The 12,562-nt window shown below is 34.7% G+C and overlaps 2 protein-coding genes across 2 annotated transcripts in view; one reads left to right on the top strand and one right to left on the bottom strand.

The window, feature by feature from the left end:
- Window positions 1-2,748, bottom strand: part of LOC113080497 (SET-binding protein-like) — a 63,176-nt gene extending 60,428 nt beyond the window's left edge. The window contains exon 1 of the mRNA XM_026252643.1: window positions 2,172-2,748. The gene's annotated coding sequence lies outside the window, so the exon portion shown is untranslated. The remainder of the gene's footprint in view (window positions 1-2,171) is intronic.
- Window positions 2,749-6,838: 4,090 nt separating this feature from the next.
- Window positions 6,839-12,008, top strand: LOC113080483 (cyclin-dependent kinase 7-like). Its single transcript, XM_026252637.1, has 12 exons — window positions 6,839-6,973; window positions 7,148-7,207; window positions 7,355-7,388; window positions 7,470-7,537; window positions 7,615-7,683; window positions 7,879-7,989; window positions 9,982-10,100; window positions 10,205-10,304; window positions 10,840-10,926; window positions 11,110-11,259; window positions 11,358-11,502; window positions 11,817-12,008. The coding sequence occupies exons 1-12, from the start codon at window positions 6,908-6,910 to the stop codon at window positions 11,843-11,845; spliced, it is 1,038 nt and encodes a 345-aa protein (XP_026108422.1). The 5' UTR covers window positions 6,839-6,907; the 3' UTR covers window positions 11,846-12,008.
- Window positions 12,009-12,562: the final 554 nt, after the last annotated feature.

The following is a 12,562-nucleotide window of genomic DNA, read 5'->3' as shown; positions in this document are numbered from 1 at the left end:
CTTTAAAGGGATAGTTCACCCAAAAATCATAATTATGTTATTAATAACTCACCTTCATGTCGTTCCAAACCCGTAAGACCCCCATTTATCTTCGGAACACAGTTTAAGATATTTTAGATTTAGTCCGAGAGCTCTCAGTCCCTCAATTGAAAGTGTGTGTACGGTATACTGTCCATGTCCAGAAAGGTAATGAAAACATCTTCAAAGTAGTCAATGTGACATCAGAGGGTCAGTTAGAATATTTTGAAGCATTGAAAATAAATTTTGGTCCAAAAATAGCAAAAACTACGACTTTATTCAGCATTGTCTTCTTTTCCGTGTCTGCTTTGAGAGAGTTCAAAACAAAGCAGTCTGTCATATCCGGTTCGCGAACGAATCATTCAATGTAACTGGATCTTTTTGAACCAGTTCACCAAATCGAACTGAATAGTTTTAAACGGTTCGGGTCTCCAATATGCATTAATCCATAAATGACTTAAGCTCTTAACTTTTTTAATGTGGCTGACACTCCCTCTGAGTTAAAATAAATAAATGAATTAAAAGGAGTAATTCATTTACTCAAACAGTACACTGACTGAACTGCTGTGAAGAGAGAACTGAAGAGGAACATTTAGCCGAGCCAGATAATGACTCGTTCGCGAGTCAAGAACCATTTCTGTCAGACGTGTCAGAATCGAGAGCCGAGGAGCTGATGATACTGCACATATGTGATTCAGTGTGAAGGAGACTAACATACAGAGCGTCTGAACCGAACTGATTCTTTTGGTGATTGATTCTGAACTGATTCTGTGCTAGTGTTATGAGCGCGGGTAAACCGAAGGATTGAGTCAAGGGCAATCATCGCCAATGACGCCATTACGTCGAGCGCAAAAGAACCGGTGAACCGTTTTCTTCAACCGGTTTATTGAATCGAACTGTCCGAAAGAACTACTGGTGATCCGAAAACCGATCCAACCGGTTCTTGAGAGCTCTCGGACTAAATCTAAAATACCTTAAACTGTGTTCCGAAGATAAATGGAGGTCTTACTGGTTTGGAACGACATGAAGGTGAGTTATTAATTACAAAATTGTGATTTCTGGGTGAACTATCCCTTTAAATTTCCCTAAAGAACATTATTTAAATTCAAAGAGGCTGAAAACCCCTCAGATCACTCATAACTCCTTCCCTTTCTGCAATTAGGTACAGATTTCAGCCAATCAAATGAGGGCATGAAACTAATCTAAGATCTGCTATTTATGGAGAATATTCAAAATGACTGAAATCCCTCTTAAACTCTCATTCTGAATAATAGCTTATCTTGGTAAATGTCAGCAAAGACTAATTTGACCATGACATATCAGATAGGAAACCAAACACCTAAGGCAAGTTTCATCATTGCTACCCATCACAGAAAAACGTGGATGTGTCTCAAAACCTTGTGGGACTCCTATTTGACAGCATTTATTGGCAGCAAAGGACGTTTAACTGCCCACAAACGCTGTCTAGATAGACAGCTCGTAAGGTTTTGTGACAAATTCCGTCTGTAATGAGTAAGAGCACAAGTGACATGGAAAGCAAGCCTACATGGTGGCTTATAGTGGAAAATACTATAGGCGCTTGACAGTACAAACACACGCCTACTCTCTATCAGCGGGAAACTGCTGCATGGCCACGATTACAGTTAATTACACTAAATAATGCCTTTTCCATTTAATATACCACTGATATATATATATATATATATATATATATATATATATATATATATATATATATATATATATATATATATATATATGATCATACCGCACAGGTATTCTCCCGCGTAGCAAATGCTGCTGGGCTTCAGGGTGAGTTAGATAAACATTCACCTTTTGCAGTCTATGAAACTATTACTCGTTAATGATTGCCATAAGTAATGGTGGATGTGTATATTTTGCTGATTTAGGACAAATTAAACATGTATTCTAGAGTATTCCGTACAAATAAGGCAGACTGTCGATAGTCCACTTTTTTTTTCTTGTGGTTAAAATGGAGCTCTGCATTTTTTTTTACGTGCAGTGCAATGCAATGCAATGCAAAACAACCCGATCGGTTTACTCATTTCAGTTCAATAAAACTATAAATAGCAATATCATAAAAACGTGCATGTTGAAATTGTGGTTAAAGGAGTGCAGAGGTAAGAACTCACCCATTTCTGAAGCTCCTGCTGCTGAAGTCTAAGAGAGTAGCGTTAAATCCATCCACTAGATTGTGACAAGCACTTTACAATCCTTCAAACTCAAGCAGACGGAGTTTTTATCGCTGTAAAAAAAATGGCGTCAGTCGCAATCTCGGGTGAGATTTTTTTATCGAAAGGAAAAGCGGTCGATCAGTGGAGTGCGTCTGCAGATTCAGATGAAATGTGTGCTGAAGCTGCAGGAATATGGTGCACAGTCACAGCGCTGCGTTGCTTCCCTCTCAAATCATCAGATCAGACTCGGGGGTGGATCGAGCCGTCCCACTGCGGAGAAAACAAATCTACTCTTATGATCCTTAATCATATCCAAAGTCCTGCTTCAGGTGACACACCGGAGCCGAGCGGTCGTGCAGGGCAAATATCCAGGGATATGCAGACCCTGGCGTTCCCGTTTCTGGATGTGTTAGATTGGACTTAAGCGAGTGTGATGTGACTCTTGCTGGACTCCCGCAGTAGTTTGTGATAATGATCGCTGTGCTCTGAGTCTGACTGGCCCTGCTCCTGCTGATTACTCTCCAGCGCCCTCTACTTGTAGCGCGACACACTCGTGTTTGTCTGTTTTGTTTGTTTGTTTATAAACATTTTTGTCTATTCCTCTATTTTTCATTGTTTACATGTATGTGTTTGTTTGTGTGTGGCACAAAAGTTACATTTGTTAATTAGTATTTATTCATTCTTTTTTGTTTGCTTGTAGCTCCAAAGATGTATATTTATTTATTTGTCAGTTTGCCTGTAGTGAAAAAAAGTTTATTAATTATTTAAAAAAAATATATATGTATATATATGTAGTTCAAAATATTTGTTTGTTGTTATCTGTTTGCCTGTAGTTCAAAATATTTATTTAGTCATTTTTATTTACTTTATTTGTATAGCATCAAAGTTTAATGATTTTTTTTTTTCTGTTTGCTTGTAGCTCAAAATATGTATATTGATTAATCTGTATCTTTCTGAGTGTATCGTAAAATATTTATTTGGTTATTTATTTATTTATTTGAAGTGGAGAAATGTTTTTTTTGTTTGTTTGTTTGTGTGTTTGTTTGTTTAACAATCATAATATGTCCTGTTTTTTTTTTATGTAGGCTACATTTTTCTGTTAAGGCAGTATTATACATCTACTATACTATCACACAAACCTGCATTAGTCCTTGACGTTTTCATTGCTGTCTTCTTTATGTTTAAGCAAAGACTTCATTGATTTTCAATAGCCATCCATTTAGCACATTATAGCTTGTTAATCTTTTTAATCAGTCAGCAGATACACTATATATCATGTAGTCCAAATCTGTTATGGACAAAGCAGCTCACATACAACGTTTTTATTTTATTCTTAGTGACTATACTATCACTCTGGCAGAATGAAATAGTTTTATCTGGCATGGTTTAGGTCACACATCTTGCCATCTCACATAAAATAAAAACATAAATAGAAGCAAATAGTGACATTTGAATAAAGAAAATGTATTTAATAGTGAACTGTCATCACTCATCCCCCACATTATTCACCTCGTTTGCCCTTTAGACAGAATGGGTGTTTTTGTGTGTGTGTGTGTGTGTGTGTGTGTCTGTATTGATTGAGAGAGAACATAATGACACTCTGAGTCCTCTTTCAATATAGAGGTCTGCATCTGCTCTCTTGACGGCCAATCGGTGTGTCGACTGTGTTTGTAAATAGTTCTCATTGGTCAACCTTAAAAATCAATGACGCTGCCGATGATTCAAAAAGCTTCAATGATTTTTCTAGTGGGGGAAAAAAAAGTTGCCATGGATACCACATGTAAAAGGGTTAGGTTTTTTTTTTTTTTTTTTGTGGGATGTGCATGGACTACTGAGTTTATCAAAGGATCTTGCAAATTATAAATGGTGTAAATCTCATGCCCGGATCATTTGTAAAGAATATATAATTTAAAAACAGAAAGTGATAGCGAGTGAGTTACAGTCCTCAGAGCTGTGAAGAGGCCGATAGGTGAGAGGTTTTGATGTGTTGTTTGTTTCTCACACTAAAATGTGGTTTTAGTGTAAGCAGCACTGCACTTGAGCAGGCATTACATGCAGAGTCTCTAGAAGCAACGGCTGTTGGTTGCAGCATACATCTCCAGGATTGTGGCTTGCATGGCTGAAATATTGTTGCATAACTTTAATATTTAAAAGACGTAAAACTTTATGAGATTGTGAGCAATTTACCAGCTCCTTTATGCTTTTGAGAATCACATGTTTAGCTTATTTACGAGTTTCCTCATTCTAAGCATATTTCTTAGACAGCTTGTGTGTTCAGAAGAGATTTGTTAACTACGGTTTCACTAACTACATCTGAAATGCAAAAATACATGTCAATATCACCCCATGACAAAACTCGCTAAAAACCTTTTAAAGGTTTCCTTTAGCAGTTTCATAATTATTTTGCTCACCTGTTCTTCAGAATGACTGTTCAGACCGAGAATGATGTTCTCGTTCTCCTATTTACTCAGCATCACAGTTTCTGCCAGTTCACTATTACATCTAGAAGTTGTGAAATGAACAATCATATGCTGCACAGAGAAGATGAAAGAGAAATCTGTCTGTCAAACAAAACCGACTGAAAAAAAACAATCACGATTGAAGAATCATATTCATACAGAAGAAGACCCTTAATGTTGTAACCCTACCAAAGCATACAAGCAAATAGTAAAATAGTTAGAAAAAATTAAAATATAAAATTGATATTAATATTGATTTAATTCAAAGAAAACGTTAACAAAAATAACACAGGCTTAAAACAGAACAAGTTCAAGTTTAAACTGTTAAAAACTAAGCCCAAGGAATTTAGCAAGCCCAAGATCCTCCTGAGTATTTTGTTCACTCCTGTTTTAAATAATGTGTAAACTTAAATAAATGTTTGCACAAACGAATTCGATTCCAATTATTTATTTATTTATTTTGTTAGATATTTTCCTTTATATTCAGAGCACTGACTAAATCAAACAAATGTATTGCATCTCCCATTTCAAATGAGGCCAGTCTGAAACAACTGATACAAAATGAGTCACTGGTGTTTCTCAAGCAAATTACTGGCTATAGTTTCAAATCATTACTACTTAACACGGTAAGATTTACTTTTCACCAATCAAAAACTCACTTCTTCACAATATTGGATGCTATTTTCATTATAAACCCGCCAGAAGTCATTCTGTAATTTTGGGACATTGGGTTTAGCAGCAGTTAAGAATTTATCTGATGGGGTTAGTGCACAAAACCACAAATGTGTTTATCAAAGTCAGAGGAAGTGGGCGTCTTCATAAGAACAGAGCTTGTGCTAACCACTTCCTGTTGAGATGGGAAACTTCAGATGGTGATAGAAGGCGTACAGTAAACAAGTCAAACAAAAAGGTATCTAAGGGACATTATGTTTTAGAACATCCGTGTGATAATGACACATTTGCATTTGTGTCTGTTAAACTTATCTTCTTACACACACTCTAGTATGATCAAAAACTGTGTGATCCATACGATTGTGTCAATAAAAGAATATCAATGCAGTCACATGCTGGTTAAATATTCATTGACAGTGCTGAGGCAGTCTGTGTGTCGGAATAGAACCGAGTATTGACACAACACTTTAATAAATCTACAAAATGGAAGAACATATCTTTAGCAGTAACTGTTTCTGATTTATACACTGCCCTTTATATAAAATAAATATATTGAGATACAGCAGATTCTGGGAGGCTATGTGGTCCTACATTTAGCCATTTCTACATATGCATTGTGAGATAAAGAAAAAATAATGCATAGAAGGGGGGAAATATGACATGACTTACGTTAGTTTACGTTAGATATTAATTTGTTAGAGTATTAATAATCTGACAGCCTAATTAGAGCAGTTTAAGAAAATGCAAGTACAGCAATGCAAAGGAATGGAGAGCTTGTTTTGCACAACATCGCCCTCTGCAGGAATTAATCGATTAATGTTACTATAGCACGACTTTGATGTGTGATTATATGATGTAACTAACCAATATGGTTCATGAAGCCATGAAGACACGAAGGAAATTTTATTTATAATTAATTATGTACGGAGCCCCGCAGATGACATGCAGGAAAAATATTAGGCTAAATCGTGTGCACCATTCCCTCAATGTACTAAAACGTGCACATGATTACTATTGCGTTCCCTCGATTTACTATTTCGTTCACAAGATTTATAAATCGTGCGCACAATTTATTTATTTTTTCTTGCATGTCATGTGCGGGGATCCGTACTGAAGAAGCAACTCGTAATGTATTTATAACAGAATTCAGTTACTGTCAGTGAGGGTCCTCAACAAACTTCCGATGGAGTTGCAAAATGCCTTAAATTATTTAAATTAAACTACAATATACAAATTAAACTAAAATGCTAAACGTTATATATATATTAATTATAATTAGTCACAAAATGGCATTATATAAAAATTGATCATATTATTAAAATCCATACGTTATTATGACATTATTAATAGTAAAATAATATTATAAATTATTATAGAATATAATGAACTAACCGTGCGGCATCAATTCTCATAAAATGTACGTTAATATTTATCTAAGCAGTGGAGCTTTTTCAGTGCGTTGCCACTTATGGGACTTTTATTTGAACCGGAAGTCTGAAGTGCTCTTTAATGTAGAAGGAAGTGTACGTTCACAAAGAATAGTTTTACTGTTGATATCATATCATGGCGTTAGATGTGAAGTCCAGAGCGAAGCGCTATGAAAAGCTGGACTTTCTTGGTGAAGGACAGGTAAACGACATAACCTGAATGTTTCTGAGCTGTTATGGCTCGGTTTAACATTAAAAGCTTTGTTACGAAAGTGATTTTTAGAATTGACGTCATTTTTAGTGTGTAGCATTAGAAGCTCTTGGAGGTGCAAGTCAATCGTAAATATTATTAATGCACTGTAACATTATTTTGCAGTTTGCAACTGTGTACAAAGCAAGAGACAAAACCACAAACACTATTGTCGCTATCAAAAAGGTGAGACATTTCAGGTAACACTGAAAACAATCACTTTGGATCAAATTCGCTTGTTTCAGTGCTTTGTATTGGTTAGGATATTTTGAATGTCTTTTTTTTTTTTTTTTTTTATTCCTTCATGTTGAAAGGTGAATTTCTTGTTTGCAGATAAAAGTGGGGCACAGAACAGAAGCCAAAGATGGTGCGCTTTGAATCTGTCTTTTATAAAAACTTTATTTTGGGTAATTTGAGTCTTACACTATACATATGTTCTGTTATCCAGGCATCAACAGAACAGCTCTTCGAGAGATTAAGTTGTTGCAAGAGCTCAGTCATCCGAACATTATTGGTGTAAGTCGTGCTATATTCATATAAGATTTTGATGCACTTGTTGCTAATACTGACATTAATGAACTTTTCTGCCACAGCTCCTGGATGCTTTTGGACACAAATCTAATATCAGTCTTGTCTTTGACTTCATGGAGACAGATCTCGAGGTGACGACTTGGATGTTTATTGTTCATCAACAAACCTATCACAGAGCAAAACCTTTTAAACCTACAGTAGATCAAACAATACAAGTCCACGTCAATGCAATATAAGCATGATGCTTATCCCTAACTGTCTGGTTATTGCTCTTAAAAAAATGAATTTAAAGAAGTAGTTGTATTATGTATTATGGTCTGTTTCAGGTGATCATAAAGGACACCAGTCTTGTATTGACACCAGCCAATATAAAGGCTTACACCCTAATGACGTTACAGGGTCTGGAATACATGCACAATCACTGGATCCTGCACAGGGTAAGGCTTTGTGATATTTGCTCCATCTGTTTTTAATTATATGTACAGTACTGTTCAAAATTTGGGGGTCAGTGAGATTTTTGTAAAGATATATAACTTTTTTCTTTTTTTTTTTTTTTAAGTATGCATTACAATGATCATAAATTACAGTAAAGTCAATTATAATGTTACAAAACACTTATATTTCAAATAAATTCTGTTCTTTTGACATTTTTATTCATCAAAGAATCCTGAAAAAATGTAAATTCCCACAAAAATATTCAACAACACAACAAGGGTTCCACTTAAAATGTTCGGGAACTTTCCATGGGAACTTAATCTAGGGTATTTTGGGAATATTCCCAAATTTGAAATGTAACAGGAATTTATGGGAATTATTTGGAAATTTGGGGAAATTTATAGAAACTGTATCATATACAAACTAAAAATATAAACAATTTGTTTGGTCATAAGCGGACATGCATGCAAACTAATACAAATGTTAAAAATTAAATTTGTAGATTTTTTTGGAACCTGTGGTTCTTGTATATTGTTATACATCAAAGAATCCTGAAAAAAGTATCACAGGTTATGAAATGTATTAAGCAACACAACTTTCCAAAACTGTTAGAAAATCAGCATATTAGCACGATTTCAGGATCATGTGAGGCTGAAGAGTAATGGGTGATGAAAATTCAGCTTTGCATCAAAGAAAAACATTGAATTTGAAAGTACATTAAAACAGAAAACCATTATTTTAAATTGTAATAATACTTCACAATATTACTGTTTTGTTTTGTATTTTTTGATCAAATAAATGCAGGCTTGATGAGTGTAAAAAATGTCATTTACAAACATTAAAAAGTAATGTGTCCAAACCATTGACCAGTGCTGTATTTCTGTATGAAAACAGAGAACTAGCTTGCAGAAGGTAGAAGAAAGAGCAGACCAAGCTTGAGCTAGTAGCACATGATACCTAGCCTCATGAATTGTCAATGAAATAGTGCTAACTAGCTTAGATGTTTCATATCTGATTTGCTGACTTGCTAGCTACTATAAACACATTTTGGTATTTGCTATTTAAACTTAAAATCCATAGATCAAATACATTTACCCAGAGTAATAGACCTGTTTGGGGTATCACCGTTATGTCACTTCGCAACTGCGAATGAATTGTGGAATAAGAAAAAAAAAAAGTATTGTTGTGCCTTTGGATGTCAGAATCATAATACAAATAATATTTATAGAATATTTTCGTCAAAGACTACACACAGTTTTGAAGCTAAACACAGAGATTTAAATAGACAGAATATGGATGAAACCTGCTATGATTAGCCTACCTTTAAAGCATAAATTGGATTTAAACAATAGGTCTTGATAATATTCTCATATGTAGTTAATCGGGGACATATTTTACGAGCCCTACATTTACAGTATGAAATACTAATTAAACCTATAACATTTTCTTATTTTATCTCACAATTGACTTTTTTTCTTCTTGCAAATTTAAGTTTATATCTACTAGTTCTGACTTTATAATTGTGAGTTTGTCAATTCTGGGGGAAAAAGTAATGATTTTGAGCTGATTCAACTGAAATTGCATTAAATCTAGTTGTTTTCCCATTGCATTCCCAATCTGTTGTTCCCATTCCCTATTCCCTTTAATTCCCATGGAAATTTTTTTTAGTCTTGAAAGTTCACGGAATTTAGCAACCCTATACACAACTGTTTTCAAAATTGGTAATAATAAAAAATCTATTTAAAAAAAAAAAGTTAAATAGTTAAGTATAACAGTTGTTTTAAATTGTAATAATATCTCACAAAATTACTGTTTTTACTGTATATTTGATTAAATAAATGCAGCCTCTGAGAGCATAAGAGACTTCTTTCAAAAACATTTGTACAAATCTTAACAGACCCCAAATTTTTGAATAGTACTTTTTTCCAAACACACAGAAAAAAATCCTCATTAAATCTGCCACTTCCAGTTATTGTTATCATTTCTTTTATTAGGATCTGAAACCCAATAATTTGCTCCTGGATGAAAATGGAGTCTTGAAGCTGGCAGATTTTGGCTTAGCCAAAGCGTTTGGAAGCCCGAACCGAGTGTATACTCATCAAGTTGTTACACGGTGTGTAGAAGTCTCTGATAGTTCTGAGTTGACCTGTACAATAGTACTTAGAGTTTCTTTATTATGCCATTGTTTAATTTTTCATGTTGTGTGGTACTTCTCAGATGGTATCGTGCCCCGGAGCTCCTCTTCGGTGCCAGGATGTATGGTGTGGGTGTGGACATGTGGGCAGTTGGGTGCATTCTTGCTGAGCTTTTACTCAGAGTGAGTATCTGACTTTATCCAGTGTTTGTAAAACCGTTTGGTTCCTTTGAATACTAGTAGACCCTTTTCACATTTCCAGATTCTCCGAAGCAAAGCTGTAATAGTTAGGTAAACGTCTGTAGTGATGAACAGACACTACGAAAAATACAGTTATTTGTTTTGTGTGTCCAGGGTCGCATTTTGTGTTTTGATTTGCCTGAATTGCAAAAGAAACAAATTATGATAGTGTTTGAATGAGTTTGTAAAAGAGGAAAAAAAAAATATCAAAAATGGTCAAAAGAAAGATGTCAAAATTTGCCATCACTCCTTCAGCCGATGTATTAGGAAAAACTCAGTCAGCAGTGTTAACTAGTTTTATGTAATTTAATGGCAAGGTAAAGCCAGTTTTTTTTCTTCTTGATTTCAAGTTTATATCTCACAATTCTGAGAAGCAAAAAAAGAATTGTGAGATATGAAGTCGCAATTGCATATTTATAGTTTCCATATTGATTATACCATTAACATGTATTTTAAGAATTGATTGTTCTTGTGCCAGGTGCCATTTTTAGCTGGAGATTCAGACTTGGACCAGCTGACAAAGATATTTGAAGCTTTGGGAACCCCAACAGAGGAGACATGGCCTGTGAGTTGTAGTTGTCTAATATACTTACAGTATTTGTAATTGAGAGAGTTTTACTTCAGCTTCATTTGCATAAGAGAGCAAATTACTTGAGATAATCTACAAAGACAAGTGTTTTGAGGCTTTGAGAAATGTATGTGTGTTTATGAGCCAGAATCTGTGATTTGTGCTGATTTTTTGTTTCAGGGGATGTCTAATCTTCCAGACTATGTGTCATTTAAACTGTTTCCTGGCACTCCATTGGAGCATATCTTCAGCGCAGCTGGCGATGACCTTCTGGAGCTCCTGAAGGCATTGTTCACCTTTAACCCCTGCACACGCGCTACAGCTACACAGGTGCCAGTAACTGGGTTGCAGTTTTATCAACTTAATCTTAATGCTTAAAACTAATGTGCATTAAAGACTGTCTGAAGGAATGGATATGCTCATTCTAGGCTATGAAGATGAAGTATTTCAGCAATAGACCAGGACCAACCCCAGGACCCCAGCTTCCCAGACCAAACTCCTCAACAGAAGCACTGAAAGAGAAAGAAAACCTGTTGATTGGAATCAAGAGAAAACGTGACAGTATTGAACAGGGTGAAGAAAACATGCAAAAATACGAGATCAATGTACCTGATAGCCATCAGTGTTCTTTAAATAATGCACAGAAGTTGTGTGGACTGAAGAATTTGACTTTAAGAATTTGACTTTAAACCTATTTAAACAACAGATAGCCATGTAAACAATGTTAAAAACTTGATTTTCTTAAGCATTTTCAGCAGCGTTTTTTTTTTTAGATTAATGAAAGTTGCTGATTTAATTACACCAATATATAATCGATAAGGATAATCTATAATGGAAACGGTATTTAAGTTTGAAATCTAAATGTTATTTCCTTTTCCATTTCTCAGGTTCCCTTAAAAAGAAGCTGGTGTTCTGAGTGATCTGGGTGCTGTTGTCTTCCACTAGTGCTGCTGTGGTCCTGCATGAATGGCAAATCTACTGTTCAACAGTGCATTCAACAGTTACAAAATTAACATATTTATGTGTCAGTTTAATAATTTTTTTATGTATTTCAGTAAATTAAATTATAAAAAAACTTAGCTTTGCATGTCGTGTCTGTTTCAATTATGCACATCAACCCCATTTATGTCACTAGCATATTTTTTAAGCATTTACAAAGCATATAAAAATAAATGCTTTGCCATCTTTATGATCTTTTAATAATACTATTTTAAAATAATGTAATATATTTAATTATAGCAATGTTGTTTTTTAATAAGTAATGATTATAAGGATTTAGTGTAGTTAGTTTTAAATCCTCGTTCATCTTTCTTTCCAAGCTGTATTATTATTCTCCTCATAAAGGCAGTTTTGATTAGTTGGAAGCTGAGGTCCTGACGAGGGTGCTGTTGTCTCAGCCCTGGCTGTAACTTCTCTCTTTTCCAGTTGAGTTTGGTCAGTGAACTGAACAGGCTGCACTTCACCAACACTTTGTGATATGTTTATATTCTAATATTTCCAGACAGAATTTCAATAACCAAAGACCATTTAAAACCCATTAATATTACATAAATACTTTCTGTCTCGACGTACAGATAGTTCAACCCAGTCACTGGTTTACAGTTGAAAACAGATGTTTTCTACAGCTTGCATA

The sequence above is a fragment of the Carassius auratus genome, chromosome 5 (assembly GCF_003368295.1).
Source record: "Carassius auratus strain Wakin chromosome 5, ASM336829v1, whole genome shotgun sequence".
Classification (NCBI taxonomy): Eukaryota; Metazoa; Chordata; class Actinopteri; order Cypriniformes; family Cyprinidae; genus Carassius; species Carassius auratus.
Note: the sequence above shows the minus strand (reverse complement) of the source record. Positions and strands in the feature narration are given on the sequence as shown.

Excerpts from the sequence above, each read along its gene's own strand:
- LOC113080483 (XM_026252637.1), top strand. The coding sequence starts at position 6,908 with ATGGCGTTAGATGTGAAGTCCAGAGCGAAGCGCTATGAAAAGCTGGAC. Across the intron at positions 7,684-7,878 it reads TCATGGAGACAGATCTCGAG|GTGATCATAAAGGACACCAG; the intron begins GTGACGACTTGG and ends GGTCTGTTTCAG. Across the intron at positions 7,990-9,981 it reads ATCACTGGATCCTGCACAGG|GATCTGAAACCCAATAATTT; the intron begins GTAAGGCTTTGT and ends TTCTTTTATTAG.